Raw genomic sequence first — 13089 nt, 5'->3', positions numbered from 1 at the left:
ATGCATGATAGAACATGTGTTTGCAAATAAGAGTAACTGTAAAAATTAATTTTATGTACAGTAGGTATTAATAACAGCCTGATAACTGTATTTCATGTAACAAAAAAAAATGGAAAACAGAAAATATTTTCTTCAATGTATTTTTATTAATGATTATATTATTAACAGGTGTTAAAGTGTATTAAACACATCCTGCAGTGTGTGTATCTGTCTGCATACGGCAAGGCAGAGAATACTTATACCCAATGAGACGTTACTTCAGATCCGCTTATACTTGAATATAGGGCACTTGCGAGCAATTTCCGTCTGTTTAAGAAAATTGCGTTCCTTAATGAATCAGGCCCTTGATGCTTAGAGGAGAGACAGTGGAGCCTATATAGACTATAGTCAGCTAGAGGGTTCTGGCAGGAACAAGGGGATAAAACAGATAGCCCTAGATATTTGGGATTTTATGTATGATCTGGATAAGAAGAGAGAAGGGAGGTGTAAACTAAGGTTGGGAGTTCCAGGTACATAGTCAGACAGGTATTCACTGATCTGGGACAATACAAGCATGGTGCGATCTGATTAGCAGTGCTGGGTTATTAAAGGGACTACTTTACTTTAATTGCAGTATTTACTTTCTGATTGGAATAAAAACTGACAGCGCTAGGAGGTGACAGGAGACCCACAAACATTAACACCAGAACAGGGCGCGTAAATTAAAGGCCCATAACTTGACAATTTGTGGGTAATTATACAGGAACTCAATCTTTGGTAAAAAAATATAGTGGCTGAACTCAATGTAACCATAACATGGAATGACACAATATGACCATGATATTGATGGTGTAAATGCAAAAAGTATTTGCATGCTAGGAAAATAGTGGCTGCTTTTGTTAGCACATACTACAATACTGGCTGATTTATTTTTACTCTGTGTGACAGGATGAACCGCCTATGCCACCCTATCTGTTGTTGCTGGGAACCGGCTGGGCTTACTTTGCCACTGTTCCCTTTCGTTATCCCAAGTGCGCCCTTTTGCTGCAGTAGAAGGGGCTTACAAATGCTGCCACCACTGGACTCTTTGCCAGCATCCAGTACTGGGTTTCTTCTGGGTAACTGCGAGTGTACCCCGTTACTGGTGTACCTGGGCTGGTAACTTCTGACCTCTTAGTATGGATCAGGGTTGCTGTGGATTGATCCCCCCGGCCTATCACACTGACCAGGGCTGCAGGATAGTAGAAGAGCGGTGGTACCGGAAAATCTGGGTCCAACCTCAGAAACAACTAGAGAACGGATTAGATTTAGGATCTAATCTGCAGGTCAGAGTAATACAGCAATATTGAAGATGTTTTCAAGCAGGTCTTTGAAGCAAGTGATGTTTATTTGCTCTCACACTGGTTGCAGGTACCAGTGATCAGGTCAGATGTAACAAGAAGAACAACTTTTCAATACAAGCCAGTGCCTTTTATACAGTTTGGACACAGGCTATTTTTAGAATCAGGAAGCAATGTGTTTACACAAACATGGATTTACATGCATTGCAAAGCCAATAATATTTACACTTATCTATGAAATTCTAGATAAGCTGTGATGTCCTGCATCACATGCTGTTTACAATGTTCAGAAAGGTTTGACCACTCTGAAAAAAGGCCACACAGTAACGACCCCCTGCTGAGCCTTAAACCAGAGCAGGCATTTGACACTTCTTCACAAAACTTAGTTAGCAATTCCTGCTATCACATTACCTCCCCATATGCCTAATGGGAAGTTTCCACTGGCAACCTTACAAACCCCAAACAATGACACTTCCATACAAAACACATCCCAATACACAAAAGACCTCCATCCACAAAGGCTCATTGTATCAGTTATATACATCAGAAATAAGGTATTTCCTTTGGAAACGTTAAAACAGAAAAACACATTTTTTACCCCGGTCTCAGAAATAACGATTTCCTATCTCAAAATATACATAATATCAAAAATAAGTGCATTTGCAATTATATAAATAAGCGCCCTGCGCTATTTCCTTAAAGTAAATTTATACCAGAAGTTATTTATCAGTGATCCAGTCACACACTGCAATTGAGGGTTTGGATAGGATGCCCCCCTCCCAACGCTAAATCTGTCTGAACATTATAAATTTGGTCCTGCAGCGCAAAATCATTTGTCAAGTTGCGAAATACACTTTCTACTCTTAACTATGAAGGAGGCCTTATGTGTTGGCCAGAAAAATCACAATTTATTTTTCTTCCTCTAACCAAGATATTAGAATTCTATGAGGGCCTGAGTCATTAAGGAGAGCAAAGCATAAAAAAGGAGTAATTTTGCACCTGGGCAAAACCATGTTGCTTTGGAGGGGGGGGGGGTAAATTTAAAATGTGGGATAGATTTATAGTTGGGGAAGAGCATGTCCTAGATCAACTATTTGTGTGTTACATGAAAAAACAGCCAAGTATTTGTGTGTTACATGAAAAAACAGCCAATATTTTCTTTATGTTCACAATAATAAACTAATTTGCATTGTAACATGGTTTGTACCGGAGAACATTTTTTTGCTTTACTTTCCTTAATGACTCAGGCCCTGAGAGTTTTCCTGATCAGGTATAGTTATGTAAGATCACCTTGATAAAGACTTCTTTAAGTTGAAACACGTTGGTGTGTAGCAGATAAACCTGTGAAGCCTGTTTGACCTTCATTTGTTACCGCACTCCTGTTCTACTTACTGTTATCTAATCACACTTTGCATTTACACACTCACGTTACTAAGGCTGGGTACACACTACAGAACATTTCTCTGATGCTATATCCTTAACAATTTTACCAACGACTAAAGAAACAAGTCCTTTTCAGCATGTCGATTCATGTGTCCACACTATACGCATTTTACACGATTTATCTGTGCTCTTCCTCTGTCATAACCACAGGCTGAAAAGATCCTGACTCTGCACACTCCATAGAGATCTATGGACACTGCCGGTCCTGAGTGCAGATACACTGCTGAATTGGAACGACATTGTTCCATCATTGAACAAGATTTTTAGTTTAGTTTAACAATCAGATGAAACGATATGACCTGCTTTGGAACGATAATCGTTCATCGTTGGAGCGTACACACTAATGTGATATCGAGCTGAACGGTCGTTTATCATGTGATTGGCCCAATAATTGACTGAAAACCCTTAGGGTGTACCCAGCCTCACAGCTGTGCAGTGAGTCAAATTTCACTTTATATGAAGTCTCTGTTATAGATGTTCAGTGACATTTATGGATTGGCACTAGCACTAATAATAGAATATGCGAATACAGCGATTAGGGTCATAAAAAGTCACAAAATAGTTGAAAGCAGCAACTAGAATAACACTATGTACAATTTCATAATAAACAATGAAAACTTCATAGCAAAAATGCCAAGATAAACTAGACATTCTTTTCAAACAGAATATATGTGCTGAGGATATTTAGAAACCTTAAGTAATCCCTAACTGTGCTACTACTGAATTGTGCTAGAGCAAATGTGATCATGTTTTCACTTAATTTTTATGGTGCCTTATTAAATACACCTGAATGTCACCAACATTCAAAGCACTCAATAGTCACTTTTTATTTAGTCACTCTTTAAACATGTGAAAAATTGCATAGTCCAGTGCTATCTAGTGCTACACAGGCATTGTCAGTCATGTGTGACCTCAGGGTACAGTAGTGTGCATCCTGTCTGTCCTCATTTAATCATTAATCCCCTAATGGATCAGTTCATTTACACTTGACTTTCTTTTTCTTATTTGATAGTCAGACATAGATGCTGTATGCAGTTGTAGACAGAGGCCACCAACACAGCATCAGAAACTTAGGGTGACTCAGGCGCAGGCTGGGAGAGGGATGGCCGGGGGGCACACAGGCGGCCGCATCATATGACAGGGGATGCGGCCGCGTCATTGATGACGCGGCCGCATCCCCTGTCATATGATGCGGCCGCCTGTGCGCTGACACGGCCATCATCAGATGCGGCCGCGGGGGGGAAACTATGTTTTTTGCGGCCGGCCGGCCTACCCCCCGGCCCTAATAGCCGTCTGACCCAGCGGGCCAGCCCGCCCCTGGGGTGACTCCCGGGAACCCGGAGTCAGGGCCTCAGGAGGGTAGGCTGGCATTACAAAGCCCCCCTCTCACCGCTGGACCTCATAGCCAGGGGCGGAACTATGCATCACTGAGCTCCATAGCAAAGTTTTGGTAGGGGCCTGGCGATGCAACTGTAACCTCTCGGGCCTAGCGCTTAGCTATGTAAAAAATAGATTTTGTTTCAGTCGTTATGTGTAAGGCTGAGCTTTGGAAAACATCATCATCATCATCATCATCTATTTATATAGCGCCACTAATTCCATAACGCTGTATAGAGAACTCAGTCACATCAGTCCCTGCCCCATTGGAGCTTACAGTCTAAATTCCCTAACATACACAGACTGAGAGAGACTAAGGTCAATTTAATAGAAGCCAAATAACCTACCAGTATGTTTTTGGAGTGTGGGAGGAAACCGGAGCACCCGGAGGAAACCCACGCAAACACGGGGAGAACATACAAACTCCACACAGATAAGGCCATGGTCAGGAATTGAACTCATGACCCCAGTGCTGTGAGGCAGAAGTGCTAACCACTAAGCCACCGTGTTGTCCATGCAAGTAAGGTCACCCCACCAAAATGGATGGACAGGCCAGAGAAGGTGGATGGGAGTTCAGGACCTACCACGAAGCAAAGGTGGGTGGCCACTCAATGGGCAATTGAAGGGATAAGGAGATGGAGTGGGTGAGGGGTGGACAGTCTCTCTGCCTGAATTTCTGACTTAGCACAATTAACCCCTCTCTTTTTCTCTTTTTATTTCAATGGCTATGTGTATGGCTGAGTATTGGCTTAATTAATTAATTAAAGGTAACGCTGGGGGAAACAAAATAGAGAGATTTGAGTCCCCCCATAAGTGTAATAATTGTTACAACAGAGTATAGAGCTGTAGTTATAGCCCTGCAGTGACTGTTACACTCTCCCACCAATATCTGCCACACTCTAGCGGCAACCGCGTGTACATATAACACCTCAATGACTGTCACAGAACATCTCACTGTTCCAGCTCCAGCTATAGATATATTACATAGCATCTCCTGTACAAAATCAGGGATGGTTCCCACACTGGATCTATCTGCACTGCTTACCACAATCTGTAGTTTGTAACAAGACACCATTCATGTAAATCTTTTTGGGATCTCCTCTCCTCCTGATCAGCACCTCTGAGTGCAACAGTAAAGTATCATTTTAAAACACTGCAGACAACATGTTTATTTGTAACACTTTTGGGAGTATCACAATTATTAGATGGTTTAGTTTCTGATTGAATTTAATCTTCTGTTAATACTCTATACTCCATTTTACGCTTATCAATTCATCTACAACAAGTACAAAGCAAAAATAACCACCATTATTTGATTATTTTTTTCCTGGGACCCCAATCTAATCACTTACATCTGGTACATGGGATCACAGCACTGGGAGAGCACTCAGCAGGATACTGATAGGTTAATTGGTTCTGATGACATTAACGTCTATGTGTGTGTGTGTGTGTGTGTGTGTGTGTATGCGTGTGTGTGTGTGTATGTGCGTGTGTATGCATGTGTGTGTGTGTGTGTGTGTATATATATGTGTGTGTGTGTGTGTGTGTGTGCATGTGTGTGTGCGTGTGCGTGTGCGTGTGCGTGTGTGTGTGTATGTGGTGGAGAATATAGATTGTAAGCTCCACTGGAGCAGAGGCCGATGTGAATGATCACATATTCTCTGTCAAGCACTAATATGGAGGCGTCATATAAATAACTGTAAATAAAGAGATATATGTAACACAGGAGACACCTACTTGGATGACGCCCCCTAAAAATGTCACTGCTGCAGCGACTCCTATTCTTCTCATTTCAAAGTCGGATAAACCCAGATCACCCAGAGAGACGTTGGTGAGATTGTCATTGTCCGAAGGAACAAGTCGCTCAACAGCTCCAGCAGATATCAGGGATGTGATAGCGAAGGTGCCTGCAAGACAAACAGGACAGATTGAACTGGCTGCCGGCTGTTACAGTCAGAGGCAGGGGGACTTCTGCCCCCCGGGCCGGTCCCATAGTGCTCTACCTTGGGCTGGGCCACCTGCATTTTTTCCCCATTAAAATCATGATCATCATTTATTTATATAGCGCCACTAATTCCGCAGCGCTGTACAGAGAACTCACTCACATCAGTCCCTGCCCCATTGGAGCTTACAGTCTAAATTCCCTAACAAAACCTGTATAAATCGCACCAGGAGAATCCTAATATTTTCTAGGTTATATGTATTTCATTTATTCCATTATATTTTTATTATTGTTTAATTTGTTCATTGTTTTATATAGATTCACAAAACCCAGAAAAGGTGCTCCCACACAGAATACCAGATATCATATCAACAGAGAACCATTGTGTTTGATTAGGGGCACTCTTAGGATATCTTGATAATAAAACATCTTAAAGTTTATTGATATGCATTAAAAAATTAAGTGTCTAATAATCAGTAGCAGTGAAATATTAAAATTGTTGATTATCAATAGAGCCAATGAATAGTTGGTAAAGAACTGTTAAAACTAGCAATAAATGCTAGTACGCGCCGTCCTTTCTAATAATGTATAGATCTATACATTATTAGAAAGGACGGCGCGTACTAGCATTTATTGCTAGTTTTAACAGTTCTTTACCAACTATTCATTGGCTCTATTCATAATCAACAATTTTAATATTTCACTGCTACTGATTATTAGACACTTAATTTTTTAATGCATATCAATAAACTTTAAGATGTTTTATTATCAAGATATCCAAAGAGTGCCCCTAATCAAACACAATGGTTCTCTGTTGATATGAAGTCTAAATTCCCTAACATACACACAGACACACACACACACACACACACACTAGGGTGCATTTTGATAGCAGTCAATTAACCTACTAGTATGTTTTTGGAGTGTGGGAGGAAACCACCCGCAGCAAACGCACGCAAACACGGGGAGAACATACAAACTCCACACAGATAAGGCCATGGTCAGGAATCAAACTCATGACCCCAGGGCTGTGAGGCAGAAGTGCTAACCACTAGGCCACAGTGCTGTCCTGCACTATAGTAAGCTGCTAAATCGAGTCTTGCCTCCCTGGCTAAAATTTCCCAGCCCTCCCCTGGATACAGAGCATTGTAACCTTGAGAAAATTGTATGAAATAAACATGCTGCAACTTTTAACAGCAGCCCTGACTGGCCACTTATTGCAGCGTTTGTGTGTCCACAGATTTTGATGAACATCTAACTCGGGTTTAGCAGATGTTGAATGGGACTCACCCTAACAGAGAAAACATGTTCTGACCATACAAACAGACACTTTACTCGTGGGCGCAGCTGGTTACTTTTATTTGAGTATAAATAAAAGTATTGCTAGATTCTCAGCATAATCAGCCGCACAAACTCCCAGTATTATTGCCAAATTAAGCCAATATTGTAGCATGTACCATCAATTAGATGACCACATTATGTAATGGTGATGGGATAGGCTTACTAAGCGGCGTCACTATTTGGTGCTTCACTGGTTTTCATCAATTTTCCGTCACTGACAGCTCCGACTGGTGCCCCTTTGGCCAATTGACTGTGAGTGACAACTGCCGTACCCAGTTGTAGGAGAATAACCGCTGCCACCACCAGTCTCCTTTACCGGCACCTGGAACTGCTCACACTGTCTGGCAATGTGTAGCTGCTGCAGCATTTCAAAGTGCATACATACTGTACACTATATACCACAAGTATGCAGTAGTCTACTAACAGTAGTAATAGGGCTACTAACAATCTATTTATACATTTCTGCATGTACATTATTGGCTGTCAATAAGGGTACAACATAAATTGTCATTCATACCCCAGATTGATATTAGTACTATACCTTGTTAGGTGTTTTTTTATTTTGCTTTGTGATGGAAACATAACTTACTAATGCTGTTTCTATCACATCTGCCTGTCTGCAGGAGAATCATACCCCATGTGCTTGAAAACTAGTTGTTCCATTTACAGCTGTCCTCTCTGAGGTGTTTATTATAGATATAGATTTATGATGACTGTTTTATTACTATTGTGTATGTGCCTATTTTTAGTTTTCATGTGAGCCATTTCTTTGTTGATGATTTCTACCAGTCATAGTAGAGGTTCTTGGAGTCCTCTTATGTTCTCCTGACAAGGAGACTGCCCCTTTCGGAACTGTCTGGGTATGTTCGGCAAATAACACAGGAATCCCTTACTACAGTGGAGAAGCTGATTTAAATGCTTTATTTCAACCATAAAGCTGCAAAAAACATGTATAAAAATTACTGAGAAATCATTAGTGAATATCTCATCTATGGAAGAGGCCACATTGAAGAGCTGAATTAAAAACATTGCTTCATCCATTTTGTTTAGAAAACAATTTATAAATACAAATTTCCACTCTCACCTGTTGAAACATGTCGGCTCATTCCAAATATGGCATAAATCAATGGGGGAAACACAGATCCATATAACCCAAACACCGGATGGACTGATGACATCACAGCAAATGCCAGACCTGCAACCAAATCCATAATATGTAATAATTATTGTAGTGTTTCATCATACAATATCAACATAACTGATTATATATATATATATATATATATATAATATATATATATATATTTATATATATATATTTTGTACTGCTTTTCTATATGTTAGTTCCACATATTGCAATATATGTTAAGCTGACCAACAGGTAAAAGCAGGTAAGTTTTAACCCGGATTAAAAGTATAGCATTTGATCATGTTAGGACTGACTTAACATATGTTGCAATGGGTGGAGCTAGCAGTCCCTGTTTTTAATATAGAAAAACAGTTAGTACGACAACATAGATTGTAAGCTTGCGAGCAGGGTTCTCTTACCTCTCTGTCTGTATGTATTACCCAGTATTGTTTTATTAATGTTTGTTCCCAATTGTAAAGCGTACGGTATTTGCTGGCGCTATATAAATAAATGTTGATGATGAAATGTTGATGATCAATTAGGTGAGTGCAGAGTATCTCTGATTCTTCATTTATAGAATGTGGACAACCCCCCTCTTGCATCCCAGTCTGTACATGGTGCAGGGGACCACTGTCTACCTGTTTATGTACATATATATACAGGGCTTTTTTTGTCATAGAACGCTCAGAACGGAGTTCCGGCACCTTCTTTCCATGTGTTTTCAAAGTTTAATTAACTTTTTAACATTTTTTTTTTCTGTGGTGCTGCTACAGTGCAGCACCGCATCTTAGTGTGTGTCCTGCTTTCGGCTCCGGCAGCGTTGTGATGTCACGACGCTGCCAGTGAGAAGACCCGCGATGAAGTAGAGAAATGAGAAAAGAAGCATGGAAGGTAAGTACAGACTACAGAAAGTGCGGGAGGGGGAGCAGAAAGAGAGGGCTAAAGAAAAATGAGGGGGCAGAAAGAGAGGGCTACAGAAAAACGAGGGGGGCAGTTCCGGCACCTTTTTTCTTACAAAAAAAGCACTGTATATATATATATATATATATATATATATATATATATATATATATATATATATATATACATACACATATATACACACAGTATAGGTGGTCCATGTCAATATAATAACTACTTACCAGTTTGGATATTATATACAGGTAAGATTAGACGGCTAACATAAACTTAGTTAAAATGAATAAGGTGTTTCACATTTCTGAATGTCTCACCCACTGTAAAGGCTGAGTCTAACTTACCATTTATATGTTAATAAACTATAATTACCAAAGTAACAGAAATTGTGTTTTCTTTTCTCAAGTTAAAACTACAGTAGCCTCCATCATAAAAATAACTACAGTAGAGGTTATCTTCAGGCATTATCAGAGAATCACCTAACACATCATGATAATTAATGAACACCGAGGGGATAGTACGTAAAATATGAAAATTTGATAGCACCTATCTTCATTGCTTGTGCCTATATCATATGACTTTGAGGGCATATTTTAGAATTAATATTTTGTTACTTTCATTCACACAGGAGTAGGAAAATTATAGCTGCTGTAATATAGAGGGTTTTTTTATTTAAATCAAAACTAATAGCAAATGTGTTTTTGCAATAATAACAAGTGTTACTTCATCCAATCACAATTAGCATATATTTACACCAGTCCTCAGGCTACAGCTACTGACCTGTTTGGGTGTCACTGTATCCGGGTGTAAGTACGCTTGACTTGGTGCAAATGTGACTGGGGCAGAGCTGGCTGCATCTTGAAACAATATGGGCATAAAAACACTATTCTTCTCTGCAACTTTTTAGAGTTTACTATTTGGATTCCAAAACATCCAACTCAGGATGAGCCACACTAGGTAGTAACGATTGCCGACCCTGATCAGGATAACTGTGCAGGTACGAACCACATTCATCCAATCACATTCAGCTTCTCAATCAGCCCCCACTCAGCCCACTTGTCTTTGAAGATCCTCTCACTACTAATTACTGCTTGTTAAAAAAAACATCAAAAGGGGGAACTAACACTAAATAATATATTTTACTTTCGTGATTCACACTTGAAAATTCAAATTGTCAGATAAAGCGGTCTTTAATAGAACGCACCCCCAGAGGTCATGTTTCTAAATAATCTCCATTCTATGTTTGTTGTTCTCTACTCTTTCTGTATCTTGCTTGATATTTTCTTTCCTTATTATTTTACACAAGCTTTTACTTTGTTCGTTTCCAAAATTATTATTTTCAAAGATAAGCTACAATCAACATTTTGTATTAAAGCTTTTCTAATAAAACTTCTAAACAAGTGATCTCTTTATATTGCACCCCCACCTACTTTTCCACAATCTTATTCTATATCCCCATCTCTCCTTACCACCTGCACAGGTTCATACTGTGGAAGGCCAATAGCAGTTTCTTGAAAGGACAACTAATGGAGGTAGGGGACGAAATGCACAGTGGCTCAGTGGTTAGCACTCCTGCCTCACAGTGGTGGGATCATGAGTTCAATTCTCAACCATGGCCTTATATGTGAAGAGTTTGTATGTTCTCCCCGTGTTTGCCTGTGTTTCCATCTGGTGCCCCGGTTTCCTCCCACTGTCACGAGCCGCGGCGGTGCCCAGCCGCCGCGACCCTCTTGCCTGCATCCCGGCCGTCGCTATGACGACCGGGACGTCACTTCCGGGTGTTGTCCCGGCCGTTGCCGCGTCCCGGCATTAGCTCCAGCCGGGCGCATGCGTAATGTGGGCCACCTGTGGCTGATAGCGCTGCCCTGCTCCTATTGGCTAGTAGTGGTATTTAAGGCAGGGAGGGTTTAGCCTCCCTGCCGGTTATAGTTCAGTGCTCCTGTGCCTAGCCTGCTCCTATGCATCAGTTGGTGTATTGCCTTTGGATTTTGACTACCTGTGTATGACCCTTTGCCTGCTTCTGGATATTGAACCTTTGCCTGTGACCTTGACCTATCGCCTGTTCTTGCCTGTGGCCCCGACCCTGCTCGTACCTGACATTCCCTCTGCTGCTCCGGCCAGTCTGCAAGATCGCTGGCCTGCCTCTGTTCCGTGTACCTGTGCATGGCTTTGTGAGTATAAACTTATACTACTTAGAGTTTAAGACCTGAGGGCATCTGAGTACCTGTGAGCATAACCAGTCTCTACGGAAAAGGTAGCTGCTAAAGGGGAAGACCTCGTCACCTGTTCTATAAGTTTATGCCGCACTGCTTGCCGTAACACCCACACTCTAAAAACATACTGGTAGGTTAATTGGCTGCTAACAAATTGACCCTAATCTGTCTGTGTGTATGTTAGGGAATTTAGACTGTAAGCTCCAATGGGGCAGGGACTGATGTAAGAGAGTTCTCTGTACAGCGCTGCGGAATTAGTGGCGCTATATAAATAAATGATGCTGAGCATGGCACTTGAAGTGGTTAGGCTAGGCCTACAGTCAGAGGCAGGCTGGGCTGGGTGGCATAGTGGGCTGGGTCACTGGGCTATCTGCATTTTGTTTCCTTTTAAATGCTCCACTTAGGCTGCTGAGCCAAGTCTTGCCCCCCAGGCTACAATTTGCCAGCCCTCTTTTGCCTACAGTATCTCCTGCTCGTCTGCCCCTTCCTGATTTGAACTTAGTACTTGTGTGTCTGCCGATGTGAGTCCTCAAGTATAGTCCTGGAAGGCTGGGCTTGTTTTTGGAGCATTAATACACCTGTATAGGAAGGGAGGTAATCCTGCCAAAGTAAGCAGTCATGGGTACACCTCAGTGTGACCAAGGTGGGGAACACTTTGATTCTACACAAAGATTGTTTTGGCCTCATCTTCCCCAGTGTGTCCTAGGTTTACTTGTTTTCTACTGTATGTTGCCCTGACTGAAATGAGGCCAGAACTAAGTTATTTGTAAAGTGCATCTGACATGCAGTTTTGAAAAATCTAATATTCAGTTCAGCATGAATACAATAATAATGTGGAATTATTAACATACCATATATACCATTCTTGAGAGAATCACTTACAATATTGTGCTGTCCCTGTCTATCTCAAACTCCCATCTACAATGTCATAAGCATGATTTACATTACGTCTTAGTGTGAGAGGTCTCGAGGGATCATATTCCTGGGATACCAATCTGTTTCCTGGGATACCACCAGCAACCACCTCCCAAGGACTAATATTATCTCTAACAGTTCTCTAAAAGCAAATGATCAACAATACAAATAAAAGTTTGCTAGTTATATTACCTTGTGCCACCTGCTGGACTGTCAGCATCATCCCTGAGATACTATCTGGAATCAGGTTGTCTCGTATGTTGTATCTGGGAGCCCACTCCAATATGGGTACTCTCCTCAGCCACCATCCTCTCACCTCTGACAGGCCAATAGTGGATATTCGCTCCCAAATCAAATTACAATAATTTATCCTGCACGATCCAGACATTTGTTCTCTTTACAGTGATTGAGACAGTAAAATATGATCTGATAAGCTGCTGCACTGAGTAATACAACTTACACTATCATACTGCATCCAGGTGCCTGGCTGCTGGC

The 13089-nt window shown here is 41.1% G+C and overlaps 1 protein-coding gene across 2 annotated transcripts in view; it reads right to left on the bottom strand.

Annotated features, from left to right (window-relative positions):
- Positions 1 to 13089, bottom strand: part of SLC26A7 (solute carrier family 26 member 7) — a 47694-nt gene extending 34605 nt beyond the window's left edge. For both annotated transcript variants that reach the window (XM_075213774.1, XM_075213775.1), the window contains exons 1-3: positions 12787 to 13089; positions 8507 to 8617; positions 5877 to 6046 (exon numbers count right to left, since the gene is read on the bottom strand). In XM_075213774.1, the coding sequence (XP_075069875.1) occupies positions 5877 to 6046; positions 8507 to 8617; positions 12787 to 12982 (477 nt within the window). In that variant the 5' untranslated portion in view covers positions 12983 to 13089. The remainder of the gene's footprint in view (positions 1 to 5876; positions 6047 to 8506; positions 8618 to 12786) is intronic.

Source organism: Mixophyes fleayi, chromosome 5, assembly GCF_038048845.1.
Source record: "Mixophyes fleayi isolate aMixFle1 chromosome 5, aMixFle1.hap1, whole genome shotgun sequence".
In the NCBI taxonomy this organism is placed as follows: Eukaryota; Metazoa; Chordata; class Amphibia; order Anura; family Limnodynastidae; genus Mixophyes; species Mixophyes fleayi.
This window is presented reverse-complemented; position numbering and strand designations above follow the sequence as displayed.